Source organism: Chelonoidis abingdonii, chromosome 12 (assembly GCF_003597395.2).
Source record: "Chelonoidis abingdonii isolate Lonesome George chromosome 12, CheloAbing_2.0, whole genome shotgun sequence".
NCBI classification, from domain to species: domain Eukaryota; kingdom Metazoa; phylum Chordata; order Testudines; family Testudinidae; genus Chelonoidis; species Chelonoidis abingdonii.
In genome coordinates, this window is record NC_133780.1 from 5518460 (window position 1) to 5542258 (window position 23799).

General features: G+C 50.6%; 2 protein-coding genes and 1 pseudogene across 4 annotated transcripts in view; all 3 read left to right on the forward strand.

Moving 5' to 3' along the window:
* The first annotated feature begins 692 nt into the window (after window positions 1-692).
* Window positions 693-22298, forward strand: LOC116836433 (uncharacterized). Of its 3 annotated transcripts, none has more exons than XM_075071592.1 (5): window positions 693-738; window positions 12325-12412; window positions 12889-13015; window positions 15941-16054; window positions 16383-22298. In XM_075071592.1, the coding sequence occupies exons 2-5, from the start codon at window positions 12389-12391 to the stop codon at window positions 18185-18187; spliced, it is 2070 nt and encodes a 689-aa protein (XP_074927693.1). In that variant the 5' UTR covers window positions 693-738; window positions 12325-12388; the 3' UTR covers window positions 18188-22298. The 3 variants fall into 3 exon arrangements, with proteins under 3 accessions (XP_074927693.1, XP_074927692.1, XP_032655912.2); XM_075071591.1 differs by lacking the exon at window positions 693-738 and adding an exon at window positions 854-914; XM_032800021.2 differs by lacking the exon at window positions 693-738 and having other exon boundaries at window positions 12374-12412; window positions 16380-22298.
* Window positions 868-23799, forward strand: part of LOC116829487 (uncharacterized) — a 193036-nt gene continuing 170104 nt past the window's right edge. The window contains exon 1 of the mRNA XM_075071504.1: window positions 868-914. The gene's annotated coding sequence lies outside the window, so the exon portion shown is untranslated. The remainder of the gene's footprint in view (window positions 915-23799) is intronic.
* On the forward strand, window positions 937-4110 carry LOC142047646 (uncharacterized; annotated as a pseudogene).

The following is a 23799-nucleotide window of genomic DNA, read 5'->3' on the forward strand; positions in this document are numbered from 1 at the left end:
GTGGAGACTGGGGAGGCAGAATGAATTACTGGACAGGGGGCATATGTGGGGGTGGTAGGGACACAGAATTAATTAAATAGGGGTTGGGGGGAGTGTTTGAGGAGAAACTAGAAGCCCTACAGGAGCTGGAAGTGATTTGTACCAATCTGTGTCACTGGAGCTCATTGGGATCTCCCAGTTCCAGCTCCTGCTGCAGGAGCCAAAATCACCTTCCTTTATAGCTATAGGGGAGAGTTGGCAACAATCCTACATGGGCTGGGCACAGAGGCGGCTTTAGTGAAGGTGTCCTCCTCCCAGCATAGATCCACCCTGCTGGGGGAGCAGCAGCTGCTCCGTTCAGGCTCCCAGATCCCAACGGAGGAGGCAGCAGCTCGTGACTCAGGCCAAAAAACAGAGACAGATGGAGCGCAGCCTCCTCTCTCTGAGAAGGGACCAGACACACCAGCTACTGAATCAACTCCCCCTAACTCAACCCTGGGGGGATCCAGGGCTGGATTATGGCACCTAGGCAACAGTCTAGGGGCCCAATTTACGCGTGAGGGGGCTCAGAGAAGCTGCCCTTGTCTAGACTGGGAGAGGCAGGGTCTGGGGCAGGGGGTTGCATTGAGCTGGGTTGATCGCTAGGACCCAGGAGCTGCCGGGAGGCGGCTCTGTCGGGGGGCAGCGAGCGCTGGGCTCCGGCCCGGCAGCAGGAAGTGACTCGCAGCCGCTGCGGTGACTCTGGCTCCCAGGCTCCCGGCGAGATCCCCGAGCCCCGGCGGCTGGTGCTGGGAGCCCGGAGCCCTGGCTGCAGCCGGGAGAGGGGAATCTCCAGCAGGGCCCTTCCCGCTGCTCCCCAGGAGCCTCTCCCAGGCCAGGGCAGAGCCCCCAGCCCGGCCCGGCCCCTGCCCCGGGGGGCCCCGCTCGGAGGGAAGGTGAGAGAGACCCGCCCCCCCCCGGCACCCCCGGGCTGCAGGGGAGGTTTGGCCCCAGGCTGCTCCCAGCGGAGCTGGCTGCGATTCCCGCCCTGGGCCCGGGAAAGCTGCCGCCAGCTCCCAGTGGGTGCGTTGTGCGGGGAGCCAGTCCGGGTTGTGCTGGGGCAGCGACACGGGGACAGACGGCGGTGGGAGCCGGAGTCACCTGCTGCCCCAGATCTGCTGCTTTGTGTTCCCAGCCCCTGGCCGCGCTGGTGTGAACGGAGGCTGCTGCTCAGGGAGATCTGCAGGCACCGCCCTGCCCGCACCCTGCCCCCTCTGGGGCTGACAAGCAGCTCCCGGCTGTTCCTGGGGGGCGGAGGGGCAGAATCTGGGCAGGGGCAAAACTGAATGCACCGGGGGTGCAGCAGCTTGGGGAAGGAGCGGGACCCAGGGGCCAAATCAAGGACTGGGAGTAGGAGTTGGGTACAGGCACTGCCAGATAGGGCAGAAGGGGAAACCTGGGGAGGGGGAAGTGTAGAAAAGTCCCCCCAGTTGGGGTGAGCCAGTTGCAGTGATTGCAAAAATAGGTGTGTGGGGGGAGGCAGAGGGGCTTTTCCTGCCCCCCCCCTTTTGCAGGATTTTAGCTCCTGTTTCCCAGAGCTGTGTCCTTAATGTCCCAGTGCCTGGGTAGGGCGCCTCTTCCCTCCTCTATATGGTGTATCCTAGGCAGATTGGCCCTCCCTGGAGAAGAGGCAGGGGAATGGGAAATGTTGGAGGGGATTCGCCCTGCAGCTGATGGATGATCTCCAGAGAGCTAAAGAGCCTGAACCTCCCCCCTACCCCGGTAGTTCTGCTATCTGGAGTCTGGGCTCAGTGTTGCAGAAATAACCCTGCAAAGTGCCTTCCAAGATGGCTTCCGACTCCTTTAAAGACCCTGTTTAATCGATATTCCAGACAAAGGACTCTGGGAGGGGGGAGCATCGAGAAACTCAATTCTCCTTTATTATTTCGAAGGAAGGAAGAAAAGATAATCTCCCACCCTCCTTCCTCCAACCTAAGGCTCAGAGCCCAGCACCCCGCATTTCAGCCCTAGCCCAGCCCATTGCTGGTCCTTGTTCCTGCAGGCACCAGCCACAGAGCAACCTTTTAGGGCTGGCAGAAAAACGGCGCTAATCCACGCGAGACACTGGGATTCTGTCACAGAAGCAGGCACAGAAAACCCAGGGAGCTTGTGTGAACGGGAGCCAGAGAGGAGGGTGACTTTAGGGTCAGCAGCTCCTGTCCCAAACTATCAGGCTCTTCATCTTCCTCTGGATTCAGCGATCCAGGTCAGTCTGGCGTCAGGGCTGGATAGGCCGGTAGATATCCCCACCTTCCTTCTCAGTCCCCCGTCGTCCCCCGCCCTGTCCCCTCCCAAGTCCAATGATGGTGTCGTCCATAGTCCTTCATAATGTAGGGCAGTGGCTCTCAACCTTCCCCAACCACTGTACCCCTGGCAGGAGTCCGATTTGTCTGGCCTACCCCCAGGTTAATAGTGACTTGCTTAGAAAATCAGACATAAAAATACAAAAGTGTCACAGCCACTACTACTGAAAAATTGCTGCCTTTCTCATTTTTACCATATAATTATAAAAGAAATCAACTGGAGTAGAAATATTGTTCTTACATGTCAGAGTATAGTCTGTATGGCAGTATAAACAAGTCAGTGTCTGTCTGAAATTTTAGCTTGTCCTGACTTCGCTAGTGCTTTTTATGGAGCCTGTTGTAAAACTAGGCAAATCTCTAGATGAGTTGATGTGCTCCCTGCAAGAGGTCTGTGTACCCCCAGGGGTACGTGGGCCCCTGCTTGAGAACCACTGATTTAAGGAGGGCTTCTCCCGACTTTCACAGGATATTTCTGGTATCTCTCATTGTTTGGCCCTGTTATTGATGAAAGTTTTAGCATCATCGCAAAGAAAGAAAGGATAACTAGCATCTTTCCCATCAGCGAACAATCTGTGCAGGGCAGAAGGAAGCCCACAGCTGCTTTTACCAATAGATGGCAACTGGGATTTAGCTTCAGGATGATCACCCCGTGTGTGGGATTCATTAAATTCCCTCTCCAGGTCCCCTTTCATTCCCCGCCCTCGGGAGTCTGATTTAAGATCCAAGAAATCAGAGCGTGGTTCCTAAGTGTGGCGAGCGGAGAACTGCTGTGGAATACGACCAGTCTGGGAAGGGAAGGGATAGAACGGGAGAGGATGAACGCTCCAATGCTGGGACAGACGCCATAGTGTCAAAGGCGGACTGTGACACTGAGGCGGAAGGAAGGAATCCCCTAGACTCACCCCCATCACACTCAAATAAACCAGAAGTTGAAATAGCGCCCTTTCCTCTCCTGCCCAAGCTCTTTCAGACTCTGTTTTAACGAACAAGAATGGGCGGAGAAAGTAAATGTTCTTCAGCACAACCTCAGCAAAATGGGACCATAATCAGGGATGAGACAATCTACCCCCAAGGAGAAACTTAGCAGCTCTAACATTCACTCTGCTGGGGGGAGGAAGCAGGCTAAATGAGATGCTCAGGGTCGATCTGGACTAGGAAAAGAGGTGCAGGTTCAGTCGGGGTCAGGGAGAAGTGTGCGAGTTAACCCAACCGCTTTTCCCCATCGGGAGAAACCCAGTTTCCTGCTGCAGCAGATGTAGGATCCCCAGGCCTGTGGGCCTCTCACAGAAGGCCCCGTGGGAATCGGTCCCTCTCAGTGATGCTGTCTGAATGCAGAGGGACAAGGAGAAAGGACAGAGGGGGTGAGTGATAAGGGTCTTATCTGTGACCCCCAAACGTTCAATAGCCTCAGCACTCTGCTCCTTCTGATTCCCAGCTCCCCCAGCCCCACCCATTCAGTGCTGCAGTTCTCTGCCCAACATCTGTCCCTCCTGGTCCCTTAGCATTTAATCCCTCAGAGCCCAGCGCCCTGGGAGATTTGGGGAGAGGAGGAGTTACCAGCCCCCAGGGACACTCCCCCTGCAGGGAACGGCTCCAGGTAAATTGGGGAGCCCAGCCCAGGGGCTGGTGGAAGATGGGGGATGGGGACAGATGTGTAGAGTGAAAGTGGAGCCTGGCCCAAGTGTCCTTCTCATCTCCATGGCAGGGGGATCCAGGCTGGGAGTGGAAGGGAGAGGGGGGAACTTCAGCTAGGCAGAGGGAGCGGCTCAAGGAGTTTCTCTCTCTCCCTTCCCCAGGGTTGCAGCAGGGAGGAGAGGCTCATGGGGGCTTCTCCTCCTCTGCCTAGGGTAGGAAACAGGACCCCAGCACGTGGTTCTTGGAGTTAATGCCCTATTTGGTTGCATGGGGCAGTTCTGCCAGCTGTGGTCTTAGTGTCTGCAGTCTCAAGCAGATCTTGCTGCACCGGTTATGACTGGGTTTCGGTTTCAAGTTTTCCTCTGCAAACATGAGGGCTAGAAGCTTACTCCAGGGTGGCTTTATGTAATTAGTTATTTTTTTTATGAAAAGCAAAGTGCCGCTCTAACCAGGTGACTCCAGGAGGTGGGGCTTTATTGTCTTCTCTACCTTTCCAATTCCCTGAATTTGACTCCTTTTCTTGTAATCTGCTGTAGATAAAGTTTCACTCCTTTACATTATCTTAAAATGTTTTTATTGCTCTAAGCATTTCATCATTAATATCGTTTAACACTGTGTGGATGGATGTTGTCGTGCTATTTAATTTATATTTTGAATAGCAAATAATCATGGGAAATATTAATAGTTGCTCGTAGCTTGAGCAAAGAGATTTCACAGGGTTTCTAGTGTAACATTTCCTGTTTGAGGTGCAGTCTTGTAACTGGCAGTTTTCAGTTCTAAATTTTTGTTCTTTCTTTTTGCTGCTGTTTTTGATAATGTTCATTCTTTGGGATCTTTTGAGTTCAAGGCTGACTGATTTCCTGGCTTGGTGTCAAAACTGCTTCAGTGTCCTCTGATCCACCAATGGGAATTGCCTTAATCCACACTATTATTTTGCAAAAAGAACATCTTGCATCACCTTAGAGACTTAAATTTATTTGAGCATAAGCTTTCGTGAGCTACCGCCCGCTTGATGAAGATGACGATGAAGTGGGCTGTAGCCCACAGAAGCTTATGCTCAGATAAATTTGTTAGTCTCTAAGGTGCCACAAGTACTCCTGTTCTTTTTGCAGATACAGACTAACACAGCTGCTACTCTGAAAACTATTATTTTGATCCACCAATGGGGATTGCCTCAATCCCGTGTTATTTTCCATTGTGCTTTTTCAGATGTCACCGCTTGTGTTCTCCAGCGTTCACCAAAGGCCACAGTTTTAAAAGTTGACGGCCCCTAGATCCTTTTAAAAATCCCGCAAGGAGTGTAAATTCTCTTAAAAATCTGTCCCTTAGGGTATTTGTATAAAATCCTTCTTCAAAGGAAATTTCCACTATATTTTTTACTAAACATACAACCCCAAGATGGCTTGAGAATCACAAGAACTGAAAACTCATGAATTGTGCACCCCCAAAGTCATGAAATTAATTATTAAAATAAATAAATTAATGCATTTTTCATTCCCTTTTGTTTGCCTATTCGTTTCTGCACCTTTAGGGTGCATTCATACTTTTGCTGTTAGCTCTCCCAAAGGACCTGTATATCTAAAATGGTTGTACAATCCTGTAACATTCAGTGTCATTTTGCAGTTCCAGTAACATGTGGGGTTTCTCCCCTTTCGTAATTGATAATTTCTGTGAATAATCCCCCATCCTGAAGTACCCCACTGAAGTACATGCCTTACTCTTCTACGACGTCATTTCTTGCAGCTATAGATGTCAGTTTTTCCACTGATCTCTTTATACACCTCTACCTCGATATAACGTGACCTGGTAAAGCAGCGTTCCGGGGGTGGCTGCGCTCTGGTGGATCAAAGCAAGTTCAATATAATGTAAGATTTTTTGGCTCCCGAGGACAGTGTTATATCGGGGTAGAGGTGTGTACTTCCAATTGTCTGTTTTAATTTCATAGCCTTGTACGTGTGCTGCCTAGTTTGTTATGATACGTTTCAGGGATGTTCTTCATTCTGACAGATTTACTGATTTGTACAGCCTATATCAAAGATTTTTTGACTTTTTAAAAAAATTCTCCTGTTTCTCTTCAGGTAGGAGGGAATAGTGCTGACCTCACTTACTTTGCCTTTTCGGTGAAACCAAAGTGCCTTGCCTCCATTGTGGTTTTGCAGTGAGATAGCTAATGCATAGTAGTTAAAAACACCCATTGTCTTAGCACTGCAGATACAGTGACTATAATGTTGACTCTGACGTTAAATGGATTTGCGGGCTGAAAACTGATACAGATTATGTGGCTACTACTCCTGCTCCTTTGACAGGGGTTGCAGCTGAATGTCTGCACCTGTTTGTGTGGGTGTCCTGGAAAACCAGTTAAAGCATTTAAAGCTAAAGGAATTAGTGGGGGCTCCTCCCTCCCAATTTCCCTCCTTTTACTTATTCATGGCTTGTCTACATGATGTGACACAACAGGTGTGAAGTTAATGCAAATAACTTACGGATGTTCTCACTGAGAAGTAAGGTTGCCTTAATTTTGACAGTGGCAGTCAGGGCAACCACAGAAGATTGCAGGCGTCCTTCCCCCAAATACTATTAATTATTGGGCCTTTCACCTCTCTTGAACATTCTTAAATTTTGTATCATCCAGGTGCAACCCACATTCGATTTTTCAAGTCCAAAGAGAAGGAGCGAAGCAGTGGGCCGCTCATCTCATCTTCCCTGTGTGTTGCGCTCTGTAGAAAAGCCATTGGGATATTTCACAGGTGTCAGTTTTGGCTTGACAAAATTTCATTAAATGGGTTAAGGCTGAAATTCAAGGTGATCTTGCTCATGCAAAGGACAGGACATCTTTCATGAGCAGGAGAATGGAGGCCGGATAGTGTCATGGTAGATCCTGCTGTGCACACAGGGTTTTGGCCTGACTGTACATTGATCTCCTTTATGAGCAACATAGACAAAGTGGGGGCACTCTTGTCCCATGGGAATGAACCAATTGATCCACATATCACTTAAAAGTCTGTTACCCTTCTTACACTTTGATGGTCAGATTAGTGAGTCCACGACTGCGATGTTCACCAAGGTGGGAGGACTCACCCTGCCAAGCGTATTTTCAGCTCACATCAAACACTGTGACGCGTCTCTGCACATGTGCAGAGCACGGGGCTAATCCGGCTCAGAAGCTTCCAGAAATAGGGTGCAGCGGCAGTTACTGGACATGCTCTGTGTTTGTTTCTGAAGCAGGATTGGATATTTTCATTGTAGGCAAACCATCAGACATGGCCACTCCCTGTTTTTTTCACCAGATACGGGAGGCAATCAGGGGTTCAGGCAAGGGGCGGGAAAATGTTCTAAATATATCTGTTTAGAACAGCCCTGGGATATCAGCAACTGCTCAGTGCAAGAGCATGCTGAATGTTAGACGGGGTGGGATCTGAGTTACTACAGAGAATTCTTTCACATGCTCAGGGTTTAACTGATTCCCATATTTGGGATCGGGAAGGAATCTTCCTCCAGGGCAGATTGGCGGAGGCCCTGGAGGTTTTTCGCCTTCCTCTGCAGCATGGGGCAGGGGTCACTTCCTGGAGGATTATCTGCAGCTTGAGGTCTTCAAACCACAATTTGAAGATTTCAAGAACTCAGACATAGGTTAGGAGTTTGTTACAGGAGTGGGTGGGTGAGATTCTGTGGCCTGTGTTGTGCAGGAGTTCAGACTAGATGATCATAATGGTCTCTTCTGACCTTAAAGTCTATGAGTCTGTGAGTCTGCTGGGTGGGATGGGTTTGCTGACAGCTCTGAGCTGTATTTTGAGAGGAAGAAGACACCAATATTATTCAGATTCACAATGGTACATAGGCACCCAACCCTCCCTCCCCTGGTGAAGCTCAGATGTCTGAGTTTAGGTATTTAGATCCCAGTTTAGACTCCATTGAGGGATACAAAACTCCAGACAAGTCTCAGTGGTACCAAAACTCACTCAGCACCTATATTTTCAAGGCAGAATTTCCCGAAGGAGCCTTAGTTTCTGCCTCTGAGCATGAGCCCTGCTGCCTTCCTCTGGGCAGCTGGATACCTGTCTCCCACCTAAGCCCCAGAGTGATTCAGGAACAAAGGGGGGTGAATGTCTCTCTTGCCTTCAGGGCACAATCCGATAAGTGTGCTCGGAGGCCCACTGGCCGGATCGGGTTCCATTCAAAATCTGGCTGGAAAAGGAGGCCAGGGTGTTACTATCCAACTTCTCGCCCAGTGGTTAGCGCACTTGTCTGGGATGCGAGAGACCCAGGTTCAGTTCCTGCCTCAGAGAGCGAGACAGAGAAAGGGTTTGAGTGGGGGTCTCTGACATCTCAGACAAGTGTGGTAACCATTGGGTTAAAAGTGATAAAGTGGCACCTGTATCCTCTGGCTGTTTTGTGAGGCACCTGTCTGGCTCGTTCTCACAAGGAACTGCTTAGGCACTTGAGCTGCTGGACTCCAGGAATGGGGTTCCCATTCCTGGATCACTAGGCACCTCCCTGCAGCGGGGACTGACGGTACGTCTACACTGCACGATTATTTCGAATTAGCTTAAACCGATATTACAAAACAGATCTAATAAAATCGGTTTAGCGCGTCCACAGTGGGATCACGAAATCGATTGTTTGCGTCCATGGCTCCAAGCTACATCGGTTTCAGAGCGGTGCACTGTGGGAGCTGTTCCTCCGCTATCCCAATGTTCCCACTTCCGGCTTGAGAGCACAGTGCTGATGGGCAGAGAAACATTGCCGGGTGGTGTGCGGTACAGCCTCACCCCTCCCTTTGTGAAGGCAGCAGACAACACCTTTGGCACTTTTTCCCGGGTGCATTGAGCAAACGCCTAGCACAGCAATCATGGACCCTGAGATCACAAACGGTATCCTGACCGTTGTCAACACACTCGCGTACTTCTCTGCCAGCAGCATTCAGTTACACAGAGGGGACATTTACAGTACTCAAGGAATTATTTATTTTACTTCTCTTTCACGTGCGGGGGGGGGGGGGGACTGACGAGTTGTTCCGTGAACCCAAAGACACATGTATTAAGCTAAGACATTGGGCGCTCAGCCAAGAATGCAAATAGTTTTCAGGGACTGCTGTGGAGACTGGTAGCGTGTATCCTCATTACCCCTCCCTCCTCCATGAGCATCCATTTGAGTCTCTGGCTTCCCGTTACAGTTGTCACGCACCGCTGTGTATCCTGGAGTTTATTTTTCAAACGCTTTGGCATTTCCTGTTCTTTAACGGAGCTCTGATAAAACAGATTTGTCTCACCATACAGCGATCAATCTAGTGGTCTCCCATAAGGTTCAATGCAGGAGCTACTTTGCATTTGAATGCTCACCACCAGTGCTGATCAGAGCTGGACACGTGAAAGCGGAAATGGTTTCTAAGTCTCGGGGCTTTTCCTGTTTACCGGCACTCCGCATCTGAGTTCGGATTGCGACCAGAGCGGTCAGTGGTGCACTTTTGGGATACCTCAGGAGGCCAATATGTGCGATTTCCGTCCACACGAACCCTAATCCGAGTTATCACTATCGAATTTAGCGCTACTCCTCTCGTCTGGGAGGAGTTCCGAAATCGATTTAAGGAGCCGTTTAACTCGATATTAATGGCGACGTCATGTGAACGGGTACAGCGTTAAATCGGTATATCGGCCATTAAACCGATTTAAAGTCGCAGTGTAGACCTGGCCTTAGGCACCAAACTCCATGAGATGGGCAGGGTTTAGGACACAGCCCTGTGGTCGGCATCTCCCGTTGGTTAGCTTAGGCCAGTGATCCCCAAACTGTGGGGCGCGCCTCCCTGCATGGCTGGACCCAGGCCACCCCACGGCAGGCAGGGAGGGAGTGCCACCTAGCCATGGCCCCACCCCCAGCCATGGCTCCTGCTCCTGGTCAGAGCTCCATTCCCACCCCCTGAGCCAGACCCTTTCCCTGGCTGCAGCCCCAGCCTCAGCTTCCTTACCCCTGTCCTGGTTCCTCCTCCTGCCTCCCAGGAGCCACAGCCCCACTCCCAGGAGGGTTGGGGCCCAGACAGGAGTAAGGAGGGAGGTGTGACCCTGAAAAGTTTGTGGACCACTGACTTAGGCGACTCCTTGTCTAGAGGGCTGGCTTTTTCGGATGCCATTCTAAGGTGCCCATCTCTCCCTAGTCACTGTATAGGCACCTAACTCCACTTTGGCACCTAACTCCACTTTGTGGATCGCAGGGATGTTCCTGTGACTTTCTAGGGGTCTGACAGTTGACACTACGACACTCAGCATCACAACGCCTCAGTCCCTTCGTGAGTCTAGCCCAGAGACCTGTCCCTCACTGCTGAGAGAGGTGGGTTTTGTTCTTTGCTTTGGGGTAACAAAGGAGCAGGTGCGATGCAGTAAAAACACAGTAAGGATAAGGCACTTAGACTTTAGCAGGGAGGAAAAGGCCTGAGAAAATAGCTGGGAAATAAGATCAGAGAGGAACGTGTTAACATACGTGGGCCAAAGTATAGACCTGTAGATACATATGACAATGGAAGGATGACTCAGTCTAAGGGACAAAGACAGATTTTCTGCCTAATGGCTTGTGTTTGCAAGGAATTCCGAAGTATTCCAAAGACTGTCCAGAATGCGTTGCACCAGGGGTAGGCAACCTATGGGACATGTGCCGAAGGCGGCATGCGAGCTGATTTTCAGTGGCACTCACACTGCCTGGGTCCTGGCCACTGGTCCGGGGGACTCTGCATTTTAATTTAATTTTAAATGAAGCTTTTTAAACATTTTAAAAACCTTTTTTACTTTACATACAACAGTAATTTAGTTATATATTATAGACTTATAGAAAGAGACCTTCTAAAAACGTTAAAATGTATGACTGGCACCTGAAATCTTACATTAGAGTGAATAAATGAAGACTCGGCACACCACTTCTGAAAGGTTGCCGACCCCTGCGTTTCACCGTTCAGTGTTTTGTGTGCATTAAATGATTGTTCACTACAGAACGTCTGTGACCTGTTTGACAAAGGAAACAGACTGATGGAGAAACCCACCTCCCCACTCCCACCACCCTTTTCCTTCTGGCTTTTACACGACAGGGTTGACAAGGACGCTGGTCTGATTTCCGGGCAGGATTCAGATTTCAGCCACACCGGAGTCAGACCGGAGTCACTGCTGGTTCTGGGCCAATGGGATCAGCCTCTGCCTGACTGTCCCTGGGGGCTGCAGGGGCAGGACAGGGAGGCTCAGGCATTAGCTGCTGCCACCAGAGAGCTCTGAGGCAGCTGTTAATGAAGGTCTGGATCTTCCTGGTGGTTGTTTTGGTTGTCCTCCAGGTTTCAGCTCCATACAGTAGGAGATCTGTGGTTGGCGGCCCATACCCCGATTGGGGTGACGGGCATGAGTGAGTGAGTGACCAGAGAGCTCCGGTTCTGGCCAAGGGAGAGGAGGAGGTGGATGGGTGTGTCTCTCTCTGCTCCTGATGTTAGAGCCCGGGAGTTAAGCTCCCTGGTCAGATGCTGCTGCTGCCTCCAGTTTGATCTGGGAGCCCAGGCTGAGCAGCTGCTGCTCTTGCAGTGGGGACCGTGGTGGGGCGAGACCTTCATTAAAGCTCTCTCTGTGCCCAGCCCTGGGAAGCAGGCTCCAGTGGCTGGAAGCAGCCCCCTCAGGGCAGCCCCGGGCTCTGCCAACACCAGCCCCTGAGCCGGAGCCTGCAGGGGATGGGGAGAGACCCAGCTGGGGCCAGGCAGGAAGGTGACTCTGCCCAATTGCTCCATCTCTGCTCCTTGGTGTCTGTGAATCCCAGAGCTGCTGCCCTCACGGACACACCCTGACTCACACTCCTGTGAGCAGTGGCAGTCGCTGATCTGATGAGAGCAAATGCCCATGGAACCAGGACAGTAATCGGTTCTCATTGGCAGAGGGAAGGTGATAGAAACAGAGAGTGACCAGACTGGAAGGGCAGCAGGAGCAGGAAGTGGGGAGGGAGGTTCCCAGCTCCCAGCCCTGCCTGGATCCATTCCCTGCTCCCCGGCAGACTGACTCTCCTAGGAACAAGATGAGGAGCTGACAGAGCAAAAGCCAGTTCCTGTCCCGGCTGAGTCCCTGCGCCTCTGGAGGACGTGCTGCCCTCTGGGCCAATGTCAGGGGGATCCCCAAAGCGGCTCCTTTGATTCTGCTCAGAGATGCTGTTACAGGGAGAGTTTCAAAGTGCCCCAGAGGGTTTAGTTTTGCTGGGAGGGGCCTGGCCTGGGTGGAAATAAACTAACTGAATTTCTTCCCAGCGTGGCAGAGTCCAGAGCATCAGTCTGCAGGGAGAGAGCCTGGGGAGAATCGGGGTGTGAAATGGACTCCAGCCCCCTCTGAAACCTCCCCAATCACCCCTCTCGCCCTGACAGGCTGAAGAATCACATCTAGATTTTGCTCCAGATCAGCTGGTCTTCCAGGAAACGGGGAAAAGAAATGGCTATGATGGAGCCAGCTCAGGTAGGGAGTTTTCAGGGAGCTGCAGGCGGGGGAGGTTGCTGCAGATGGAGAGGGGCCGGAATCACGCAGGGGGAGGCAGGGAGGGAACAGGGTGTGATAAACCTGCCCTGACATGTTCAACCTGGGACCTGATTTTGTGAACAGGCCTATTGGCGGGGGGGACACAGGACATTCCCTCATTTCTGAACCAGGAAACGCCTCCCTGGGCAGGGCTGGGAAAATTGACCAGACGTTCAGTGCTGGAGCCTGAACCTGCTGGCCCAAAGCAGCTGTGAAATACCAAGGGAAGCTGTTGGGATTCCTGTTCCCTGCTCATCAGCCTGTTGCTGGCAGATGTGTGGTAAATGAGAAGACCCTGCCCTCTGCTGTCTGCTGGGGGAGACAAGGAGCTCTCACCTTCGCCCTACCCCTTGAAGCCTCCTGGCTGCTCTGAGGGTGGGGGTGGGATTCTTTATCTCTGGTGTTTGGTGTTTCAGATGCCGGTGACCTTCGAGGAGGTGGCTGTGTATTTCACCCAGGGGCAGGGGGCTCTGCTGGACCCCGCTCAGAGAGCCCTCTACAGGGACGTCATGCAGGAGAACTATGAGACGGTGACCTCGCTGGGTAAGGGATTCCCGTCCTCGGTTATTAGAGATGCAGGGATTCTGCATTTTTTCTGAAATCACACAGCGTTCTTCCCTGGTCAGTGAGGGGAGCCAACTCGAACAGTTAATGGGACTTAACATCAGGGGGCCCAATAATCTTTCATCCAAGAATATATAAAGGAACTGGAACAGAATTGTAAGCCCATTAGCAAGAATGTTTAGTGATTGTAACTCCGGGGTTGTACCGTATAGCTGGGAATTGGCTAACATGTTCCTATTTTTAAGGAAGGCGGGGGGGGTCATGATCCGGGTAACAAGGCCTGTTAGTTTGCAACATCTGTGGTATGTAGGTCTTGGAAAAAAATTCTGAATATTTTTAGGGAATTGAGGTCAGTGGTAATGGCTAAAATACAATCTGGTTTTACAAAAGGTAGATTCGGCCAAACAACCTGATCTTCCTTCTTAGAGAGGTACAGACTTTTTAGACAAGGAATGCAGTGGATCTAATCCCACCTCAGTGGCCGATACGGTTCTAACTAGAATTATAGTAAATTGGAAAAAGATGGTATCATATGAATTGATTGGTAAGGAAGGGTTAAAGGGGAGATTACAACGGTTCGTTACTGAAGCGTGAAACTGTCAGGCTGGAGGGAGGTTACTAGTGGGAGTGCTCAGGATCGATTTTGGAACCAATTCTACCCTGACTTGTGCCACAAAAAAGTGAGACTGTGCTAATAATGTTTGCGGATGGCACAAAGCTGAGGGAGGTATTGCTAACCCAGAGAAGGATCGGGATAACACGGAAGATCTGGATGACCTTGTAAACTGGATTATGTAGTAATAGGATGAAAATTTAATAGTGAAAAGTACAAGGTCATGCATTTAGGATTAATAACAAGATTTTTATAAAACTGGCGGACTCACTAGTGGATAACAGAGGAGGAGATAAGGACCTGGAGTATTGGCTGATCACAGAGGACTATGAGCCACAATGTGATATGACCGTGAAAAAAGCAAATGAGCGGTTTTGGAATGCGCAGGCGAGTATTCGGTAGAGAAGAGGTGTTGGTCGGGATACGTTTTAGGCACTGGTGAGCCTCCTGAATATTGTGTTGCAGTTTCGGTCTGCCCATGTTTGAGAGGATGAATTCAACTGGAACAGGTTACCGAGAAGGGCTGCTAGGGTGATCCGAGGAATGGAAAACCTGTTTTATGAGACTCAAAGAGCTTGGCTTGTTTAGCCTAACCAAAAGAAGGCTGAGGGGTGATATGATTGCTCTTTATAAATATATCAGAGGGATAATTACCAGGGAGGGTGAGGACACAAGAACAAATGGATATAAACAGCCATCAGAAACTTTAGACTTGAAACTAGACAAAGGTTTCTAACCATTAGAGGAGTGAAGTTCTGGAACAGCCTTCCACAGGGAGTAGTGGGGGCAAAAGATATATCTGGCTTTAAGACTAAGCTTGACAGGTTTATGGAGGGGATGGTACGATGGAATAGCCTGATTTTGGCAATTAATTGATCTTTGACTACTAGCGGTAAATATGCCCAATGGCCTGTGATGGGATGTTAGATGGGGTGGGATCTGAGTTACTACAGAGAATTCTTTCCTGGGTTTCTGGCTGGTGGGTCTTGCCCACATGCTCAGGTTTTAGATGATTGCCATATTTGGGGTCGGGAAGGAATTTTCCTCCAGTTCAGATTGGTAGAGGCCCTGGGGATTTTTCCCCTTCCTCTGCAGCATGGGGCACAGGTCACTTGCTGGAGGATTCTCTGCATCTTGAAGTCTTTAAACCACGATTTGAGGACTTCTGTAACAAACCCCTAACCTATGTCTGAGTTATTGGAGTGGGTGGGTGAGATTCTGTGGCCTGCGTTGTGCAGGAGGCCAGACTAGACGATCATAATGGTCCCTTCTGGCCTTAAAGTCTATGACCCTATGGAGGGGAATGTGGTCTCTAAGGCACAGTTACCAGGTGAGAGAGACTTGCATCTCCATATCCCCTCCAATGAAACTAGCCTAATGGACCTGCTAAACCAGGGGCGGGTAAACTTTTTGGCCTGAGGGCAGCACCGGGTTTCCAAAATTGTATGGATGGCTGCTTAGGGCAGGCTGTGCCTCCCCAAACAGCCAGGCGTGGCCCAGCCCTGCCCTCTATCTGAACCCCTGCTTCTCGCCCCCCTGATAGCCCCGCCGGGACTCCTGTCCCATCCATGCCCCCCATGGACCCCTGCCCCATCCAACCCCTCCTCTCATTCCTGACTACGCACCCGTGCTGCCCGACTGGAGTCAGCCATGCCACCATGCAGCATGGAGCACTGGGTCAGGCCCCGGCTCTACAGCTGCGCTGCTGGCAAGAGCTCGCAGCGCTGCCGCCCAGAGCATTGTGCCTGCGGCACAATTTACTGAGGCTTCAGGGGAGAGGGAACAGCAGGGGAAGGGCCCTGGGCCAGGAGCTCAGGGGCTGGGCAGGAGGGTCTCGCGGGCCGGGTGTGGGCCACGGGCCATAGTTTGCCCACCTCTGTGCTAAACCATCTCCCCCCTTCATCTTCCAAAGGGGGAGAAGCCATGTATTGTCCTGTCTGTGTTTCTCATTTGCATGCAGAATCCCTGGTCACCTCCCTCCTTGGGACTAACTCCAGCCATGCAGAGGGCTCTGGGCTCCGCTGGTTTAGAAATAGGCAGGGGTTTAACATTAGAACTGGGTGTGTATCAGCAAGGACCCCAGAGCGCACAGATCCTGGAAACTTCTAGTGAGGGTGTCACAATTCTCCCCAGATGTCTGCCTCTCCCAAGGGGGCTCAGTGAACATGTTCCCGTCCTCTGGAATTGCACGATCCCCCAGCCTAGATTCAGCTTACAGAATGCCCCTTATGACAGATGCGCTCTCAATCCTCCATGCACCCTGATCTGGTCTGATTTCACCCTCTGCGCAGGATTTCCCATTCCCAAACCTGAGCTGATTGCCCAGCTGGAACGAGGGGAAGAGCCATGGGTCCCGGATCTCCTGGCCTTCAAGGAAAGAGAGATCCTGAGAGGCACCCGCACAGGTGAGGACTGACACAGAAACCATGTGGTGAATGAAGGAAAAAGTTGAGAATCGCAAAAATGTGGTGTGAGCAAGGGCCCTCAGTTCTTCCTCATCTCACCCAGGGCAGGTTTGGAGTCAGCAGATATCGCTCACAGTTTTCCACCCATCCTGTTAGCTGCAGGAGTTTCCTTCCCAACTTTTCTTCCCTGTGAATGTTTGGGTGGGATGTGGAGGCAGAATCCAGTTGCTCAGTCTTCACAGCGTTAGCGTGTTGGGTTTCCCCTCTGAGCTATTCCTCTTTCTCCCCAGCACAATGACTCCTGTCTGGATTGTCTCTCTCCCAGCAGGTGCTGAGCAAGGGAGTGAGAACGAGAAGGGGAATCGTCATGAGGATGTTCTTGGAGAAGTGGAACCACAGGGGACCTTTGTGGAAAGGGCTGAAGGGAATTTTTCCCAGTGCTTGGAAGAGGGAGAAGCCTGGGGAAATTGGCACAGGTCAGAAAGGCTGATGGGAAACTGCCCGAGGAAGAAAATGGATGAATCTATTAACTGTGGGGGAGGAAACAAGGATCCCACAGCCCAGCAGACAAATCCCAAGGAAGAGAAACCCTACCACTGCCCCCAGTGTTGGAGAGGATTCGTTGTGAGATCACAGCTTCTTATACATCAAACAATCCATAACAGCTCAGACTTCAATACCCATGGGAGAGTCGACACGGGAGAGAAACGCTATCAATGCCTTGAGTGTGGGAAATGTTTTAATTGGACGTCAGCACTTATTACACATCAGGCAACCCACATGGGGGAGAGACCCCATAAGTGCTTGGAGTGTGGGAAAAGCTTCAGTAACAGCTCAAATCTTACTAAACATCGGAGAATCCACATGGGAGACAGACCCTATAAATGCCTCGAGTGTGGGAACTGTTTCAGTCAGAAGACCACCCTTATTATGCATCAGAAAACCCACACAGGAGAGAAACCCCATAAGTGCTTGGACTGTGGGAAAAGTTTCACACAGAGATCAGCCCTGAGTACACATCAGACAATCCATACAGGAGAGAGACCCTATAAATGCCTCGACTGTGGGAAAAGTTTCATACAGCGCTCACATCTTCTTCGACATCTGAGAATTCATACTGGGAATAAACCTCATAAATGCCTCCACTGTGGGAAAGGTTTCATTCAGAGAACAAACCTTATTTCCCATCAGACAATCCACACAGGAGAGAAGCCCTATAAATGCTTGGACTGTGGGAAAAGCTTCAAGAACAGCTCCTATCTCACTAAACATCGGACAATTCACACAGGAGACAGTCCCTATAAATGCCTCCTCTGTGGCAAAAGTTTTGTTCTCAGTTCCGACCTGATTGTGCATCAGAGGATTCACACAGGAGAGAAACCCTACGTATGCTTGGACTGTGGGAAAAGCTTCAAGAACAATTCCTACCTTACTAAACATCGGAGAATGCACACAGGAGAGAGACCTTATAAATGCCTCGATTGTGGGAAATGTTTCAGTCAGAAGTCATCCCTTAGTACCCATCGGACAATCCACACTGGAGAGAGACCCAATAAGTGCTTGGACTGTGGGAAAAGTTTCACCCAGCGGTCAGCCCTTGTTATACACCAGAGAATCCACACAGGAGAGAGACCCCATAACTGTTTGGACTGTGGGAAAAGTTTCACGCACAGATCAGCCCTCCTTAGACATCAGGCCATCCACACAGGAGAGAGACCCCATGAGTGCATGGAATGTGGGAAACGTTTCATTCAGAGATCAACCCTTATTAGACATCAGGCAGTCCACACAGGAGAGAGACCCCATGGGTGCTTGGACTGTGGGAAGTGTTTCACCAACAGGTCATCCCTTATTAGGCATCAGGCCATCCACACAGGCGAGAGACCCCATAAGTGCCTGGACTGTGGGAATAGTTTCATTCAGAGATCAAACCTTATTATACATCAGAGAATCCACACAGGCTATAAACCTCATAAATGCCTGGCCTGTGGGAAAAGTTTCAGGAAGAGTTCATACCTTACTAAACATCTGAGAACTCACAAAGGCGTGGGAGACCCACGGAACAGCTTGATTGCAGAAAAAGATTCAATCCGAGCTCACACGTCAGTGATCCACAAAACAGAGAGAACTTGAACAATGGGGAAGCTTCATTTGGTGCTCCCAGAGAATCGGGCATCAGCAAATCCGCACAGGAAAGTAACCACTGAGATGTTTGTTCTCAGCGTGGAAAATGCTCCAAGTGGAACTAACACCACGTTGGACATCAGACTCGACTCCGCACAGCAGGGAAATTCTCTGAGTGCCCTGACTTTGGCTGGCCATAATAACAAACCCATTTCCTCGTTCCTACACACATCAGGGGCATTTGGCTCCCAAGAATCCAGCTTCCCATGGCTGAGGTGAGGATCCAGCAGCAGCTGAGCATCAGCTGGTCAGTGACCCTCTGGCTCTGCCTGGTCTAAGCAAACCCCAGGCAGAGGAGGAGAAGCCCCGATCAGCCCCCGCTCCCTGCTGCAGCCCTGGCTGCTGAGCTGATGGGCCACAGGTCGGGGGAAGGGAGAGAGAGAAACTCCTCCAGCTGCTCCCTCTGCCTGGCTGAAGTTCCCCCCTCTCCCTTCCCCTCCCAGCCGGTATCCCCCTGCCATGGACATGAGGAGAAGGACACTTGAGCCAGGCCCCATCTTCACTCTACACGTCTGTCCCCTCCCCCATCTTTCACCACCCCTGGGCTGGGGTCTCCCTTACCTGGGTCTGTTCCCTGAAGGAGAAGTGTCCTTGGGGGCTGGGAACTCCTCCCCTCCCCTAATCGCCCAGGGCGCTGGGCTCTGGAGGATCAAATATTGAGGGACTTGGGTGCTGGGATAGGAAACTGGGGATTGAATGGTTGGGGCTGGTGGAGCTGGGAAGCAGGGGGATCTGGGTGCTGGAGCTATCGAGTGTTTTATGGATCATGGGATAAGAGGCGAGGGAGAGCACTGAGGTAGAGAGGTGCTGCCTCTCCTCACTCTCTTCATCTGCCCCTTCTCCCTGCCCCCTCTGCATTCAGACAGCGCCACTGAGAGGGGCTGATTCCCACAAGGACCCTTTGTGAAAGGCCCCGAGATCCCACCTCCACAGCATCAGCCTCCAAGCGTCTGTCTAGGGTAGGAAACGTGCTCAGGATCAGCCAGAGCATCTCTATGACCCTGCACCAGATTTCGTGGTGTAAGCTGTGAGACTCGGACAGACCAGGTGCCAGCTCATGCTGGAGCCCAAGGCCAATTCACTTGTGTATTAGGATAGATTAAAGAGATTGTTAAATGTATAAGAGTGTATTTGGTGTTTAAACTTCATGAAAAGTAATGGGATGTTCCTTGCATTGTTTTCACTTAACTATATCTTGTTATAATGTAGTAGGAAAAATATTTGCACTGTGTGTACCCCGTAACTAAATAACCCATCAAATGAGCAAGAAGCCTTGTGGAATGCAAATGAACTTTAACAGAAAAGAGCTAATTTCAAAGCAAGTAGGTGTTGTGTGTTATGACTGGAGGTCAAAGACTTAAAAAAGCATTCCTCATTCTCGGTCGTCAAAAGAAGAGCCAACGTGGGGAGTGACCCTGTCAGTTTGTTTTCTGTGAGAAGCTATAAGTATGGATTCAAAGAACGATCCTGGATCTCTGGCCTCTTTGGACTCTTACAGGGAAGAACACCGCATGCAAAGCTGTGATCCCTCAGGGATAATCTGGGTACCCTGAAAAGACTTTTGGGAACCTGTCAGTTTATTACATCACTGCCACCCTTTGGAATAACAAATTGTGACTCACCTGGGCATGCATCTTACCTGCTTTAACCCCTCAATAACTCTGACTTCCTTGTCTTAGCTAATGATCCTTTAGTTCAGTGGTCCCCAACGCGGTGCCTGCGGGTGCTATGGCACCCACCAGAGCCTCTGTGTGCGCCCGCGTAGTGGCCGGCAGACAAGCATCCTCCGAAATGCCACCGAAAAACGGGGTCATCAAGAGGCGTCGCTGCCGAAATGCCACCAAAAGCAGCGTCACCAAGAGGCGTCGCCACTGAAATGCCGCTGATTTTTGGCAGCATTTCAGCAACGCCTCTTGACGTTGCCGCTTCTTGGCAGATGCTTATCCGTTGGCCATGGTCCTTGGTGGCTCATTGTCCGGTGCCCGCCACCTGGAAAAGGTGGGGACCACTGCTTTAGTTAATTTACTATAGAACCAGCTACCTGCGTTGCCTGTGGTGTAAGATCTAGGGTACCAGTTGCTCTGAGGTAAGTGACTGATCTCTTGGGACTGGGAGCGATGGGATGGGATTTTTGGTGTAAATGACCTTTTATCACAAAGTCCAGTTTGTTTGGGTGGCAAGACAGACTGGAGAGTCAAGGTGGACTGTCTGTGAGTCTAGGGTAAGATGGGCATAGTGACCCAGGAGAGTTCACATTTGTCACTGGCCTGGTGAAATCTAAGCACAGAACGAACCAGCAGCTTGGGTCGTCTGCCTGGTTTTCTGCCAATCTGCCCGGAGGTCGGCATGGCCAGTTGTGAACCGCTCCAGACAGCGCGACAAACTCACCTGGAGCATCTTATCTATTCAGACCCCCCCCATTAACAGAGTGATCGTTAGTCCCTGAGTCCCCCCATGGGGCCAGATTGTCCCATTCCCAGATAGTCTCACATTTCTCCAGACTGTGTGTAAAAAGATTTAGCGTTTGTACATTTTCTCCATTATGGGCCAGACTCAAACAGATGCTAAAAGAATGGGAAGAAGGACAGTAAAATGTGGTGTTTTAGCTTCTGTGCTATTTCAGGATGATGGGGTGAGTCCGAGGGTTCCCTCCTCCCATCACCGTCATGCTCCATTCTCCACACAGCAGCCTCTGTCCCAGCAATGCAGAGTTTTATCCTGTCCCCGTTCTCCTCCTCCACCTCCCAAGGTGTCACTTACCACCGTGTCCCTGGCTCTCTGTGGCTAGGAATCACAGTTTTGATGTCTATGATCCTAAGTCAGACCCCTGAGGGCTGGAGAAGGAAGGGTTATAGACCTGGAAGGGAATTCAAAAGAACCTCAAAGAACATTTTGATCTTTCCGATCTTATATCCCCATTTGCATCTCTTGGTAAAATTGTTTCCCGTTTTTTGTCTAGGGCAGCCCAGATCATGTGTAGATTGGAAGCTGGTTTGTGAGTTTTTGGTCTATTATGATGATGCAAAAACTTTTGTAACTAACACGACCAACTGTGGTCGTGGTTTATGTGGTGAGAAGTAAAGCAGGTTTAGCCCCTTTAGAAGAAAATGAGTACACTTATTTTCTGGATTTTGAGTCTTCAGATTCTCTGGGATTTCACTTTCTGAATGTGAAAGTGCTTTGTAGCTCACCCTGTATTGTGGGTTTTTCTCTGTTCCCGAAGACCTTTTGGTCACATACGGTAACTCCTCACTTAAAGTTGTCCTGGTTAATTTTGTTTTGTTGTAACGTTGCTGATGGATTGGGGAACATGCTCGTTTAAAATTGCGCAATGCTCCCTTCTAACGTTGTTTGGCAGCCGCCTGCTTTGTCCACTGCTTGCAGAAAGAGCAGCCCGTTGCAGCGAGCTGGTGGGGGGTTGGAACAGCGGACAGCCCCCCTATCAACTCCCTGCTTCCTTAAGTTCCCTGTGTAGCAGCCACCCAGCAGGCCATCAATTGCTGGGCAGTTCAGCTGTCCCTCCCCTCACTGCCCTGTGTTGCTCCTGCCCTCTGCCTTGGAGCTGCTCCCCGGAGCCTCCTGCTTGCTGTGCGTGGAGGGGGGGGCAATGGAAAGGGGGGGGCTAATGTCAGGATGTACCCCACCCCCCTGCTCCTATCCCCCACTTACCCCATCTCTATAGAGCAGGAGCGGGGACACTACAGGGCTCAGGGAGCTTCCTGGCAGCAGCTGCTGTCTCAACTTGCTGATTTACTTAAAAAGGCAATGTACTTAGAGTACGGTCAGCATACTTAAAGGGGCAACGTGCATCTCTCACACACACGGTGTGTGTGTCTGTCTCTGTCTGCCACGCTGTCTCCCCTCCCTCCAGTCATGCTGCCTTGTAGAGTGTGAGGCTACATTAACAACGAGTTAATCCTTGAGGGCTCAGCCAAGTGCTAGTTCATCATTTAGCAGTAAGGCATCCCTGGGAAATAGCCACCCTGTGACTTCACCACCTCCACCAAGCTTCACAATCATCATTGCTGTGTACAGTATTAAATTATTTGTTTAAAACTTATGCAGCGTATATGTGTGTTTATATAGTCTTTCGTCTGGTGAAAAAAAGTTCCTTGGAACCTAACCCCTCCCCCCATTTACATTAATTCTTATGGGAAAATTGGATTTGCTTAACATCATTTTGCTTAAAGTCGCATTTTTCAGGCACCGAACTACAACGTTAAGTGAAGCATTAGTGTACTTGGACATTAGATTAGTGTGACAGGATGTAGCTCAGATTTATTGAGGGCTTCATGGGGCAAATGTTCATTTGCCAGAACAGTCCTTTTCAATTTAATTTTGAGCTTTTTCTAGCCCTCGTCGTGTGATTTTTTTTCTCTGAACAATGGCAATGAACAAAGGCTGAGAGTGCGAGCTAGATTCACATTCCCAGAGGCAGACACTGTAATGGGGAAGGAAGTTACAGCCTGATCTCTGCAGTGATGTGAGACACAGTCAGGAGGGGGAGAGGGTGACAGATGGAGAGGAATGAAACTGGGAAACTGCTGGGTTTGTTCCTCAGAACCAGGCAGCTGAGCCTGAGAACTGTGAATTTGCTGCGTCAGTGCCAGAGAGAGACAGGAATTATCCTGTGAGTGCTGGGTTCAGCGGTACCTGAATTGTAAAATGCTATGAATCCTGCCCAAGAAAAATCTGGGTACGGGGCGGCATCTCCTGATTGCTGAGAGGACGAGGCTGGGCTGAGATGAGTTGGTCAGGGATGTCAGGGGACCTGGGCAGCTTTGAAGCCAGGGAGATCCCTATTGTGGAGGCCAGAGGGAGATGAGAAGCCTGAAAGCCCAGCTGGTCACCTCACCATCTACCACAGTGTCCTGTGTGGGGACGATAGCGACTGTCTCTGCCCCACTCACCCCAACCTGCATACCTCTAACCTGAGCTCTTTGGATTCCCTGCTGTTGGGATGTTTGCTTTTGTGACGGTCTCCAAGTGCCTCTCATGGCTTCTCGGCACTTTTCTCCCAATGTGTAGATGTTGCTGGTGAATAGGGCATTTGGGAGCAGCAGTGGGCTGGGCTGGGACAGAACTGGGCTGGGGATGGACAAAGGAGTCTGTCCTTTGCTTGTCCATTGAAATAATACAGTAGAATTTAGTTTCTCCCACTCCCAGTCTCCATTGTGTTGCAAGAAATAGCTGCCAACTGCAGAGGTGAGGTGAAAGGTTAAAGCAATGCAGATGTGGCCTGGGGTGAAAATGCACTGGCCAACCTCATCCCTGCCCTGTTACAGGCTCCTCAAACTCTCCTTAGAGATAAAACTCTCTTAAATCTTGCGCCCTGCTCCCTGACCCCAATACAAATCAGGACCAGTCTGACTGGGCTCCCGGGTTCCTCCCCCTCTCCCTCACCCAGGTGCTAGGCAGGAGTAATCCCACTGTGAAGTTGTTGTGAGAGGGAGAATCAGACTGTTGGCCTCTAGGTCTGTTTGCTGGAGATAAAGTCACACATTGTGCGATAGTGATTCTGATCCCTGAGCTGGGCTTCAGCCCAGTGCGCCTGTTCTCAC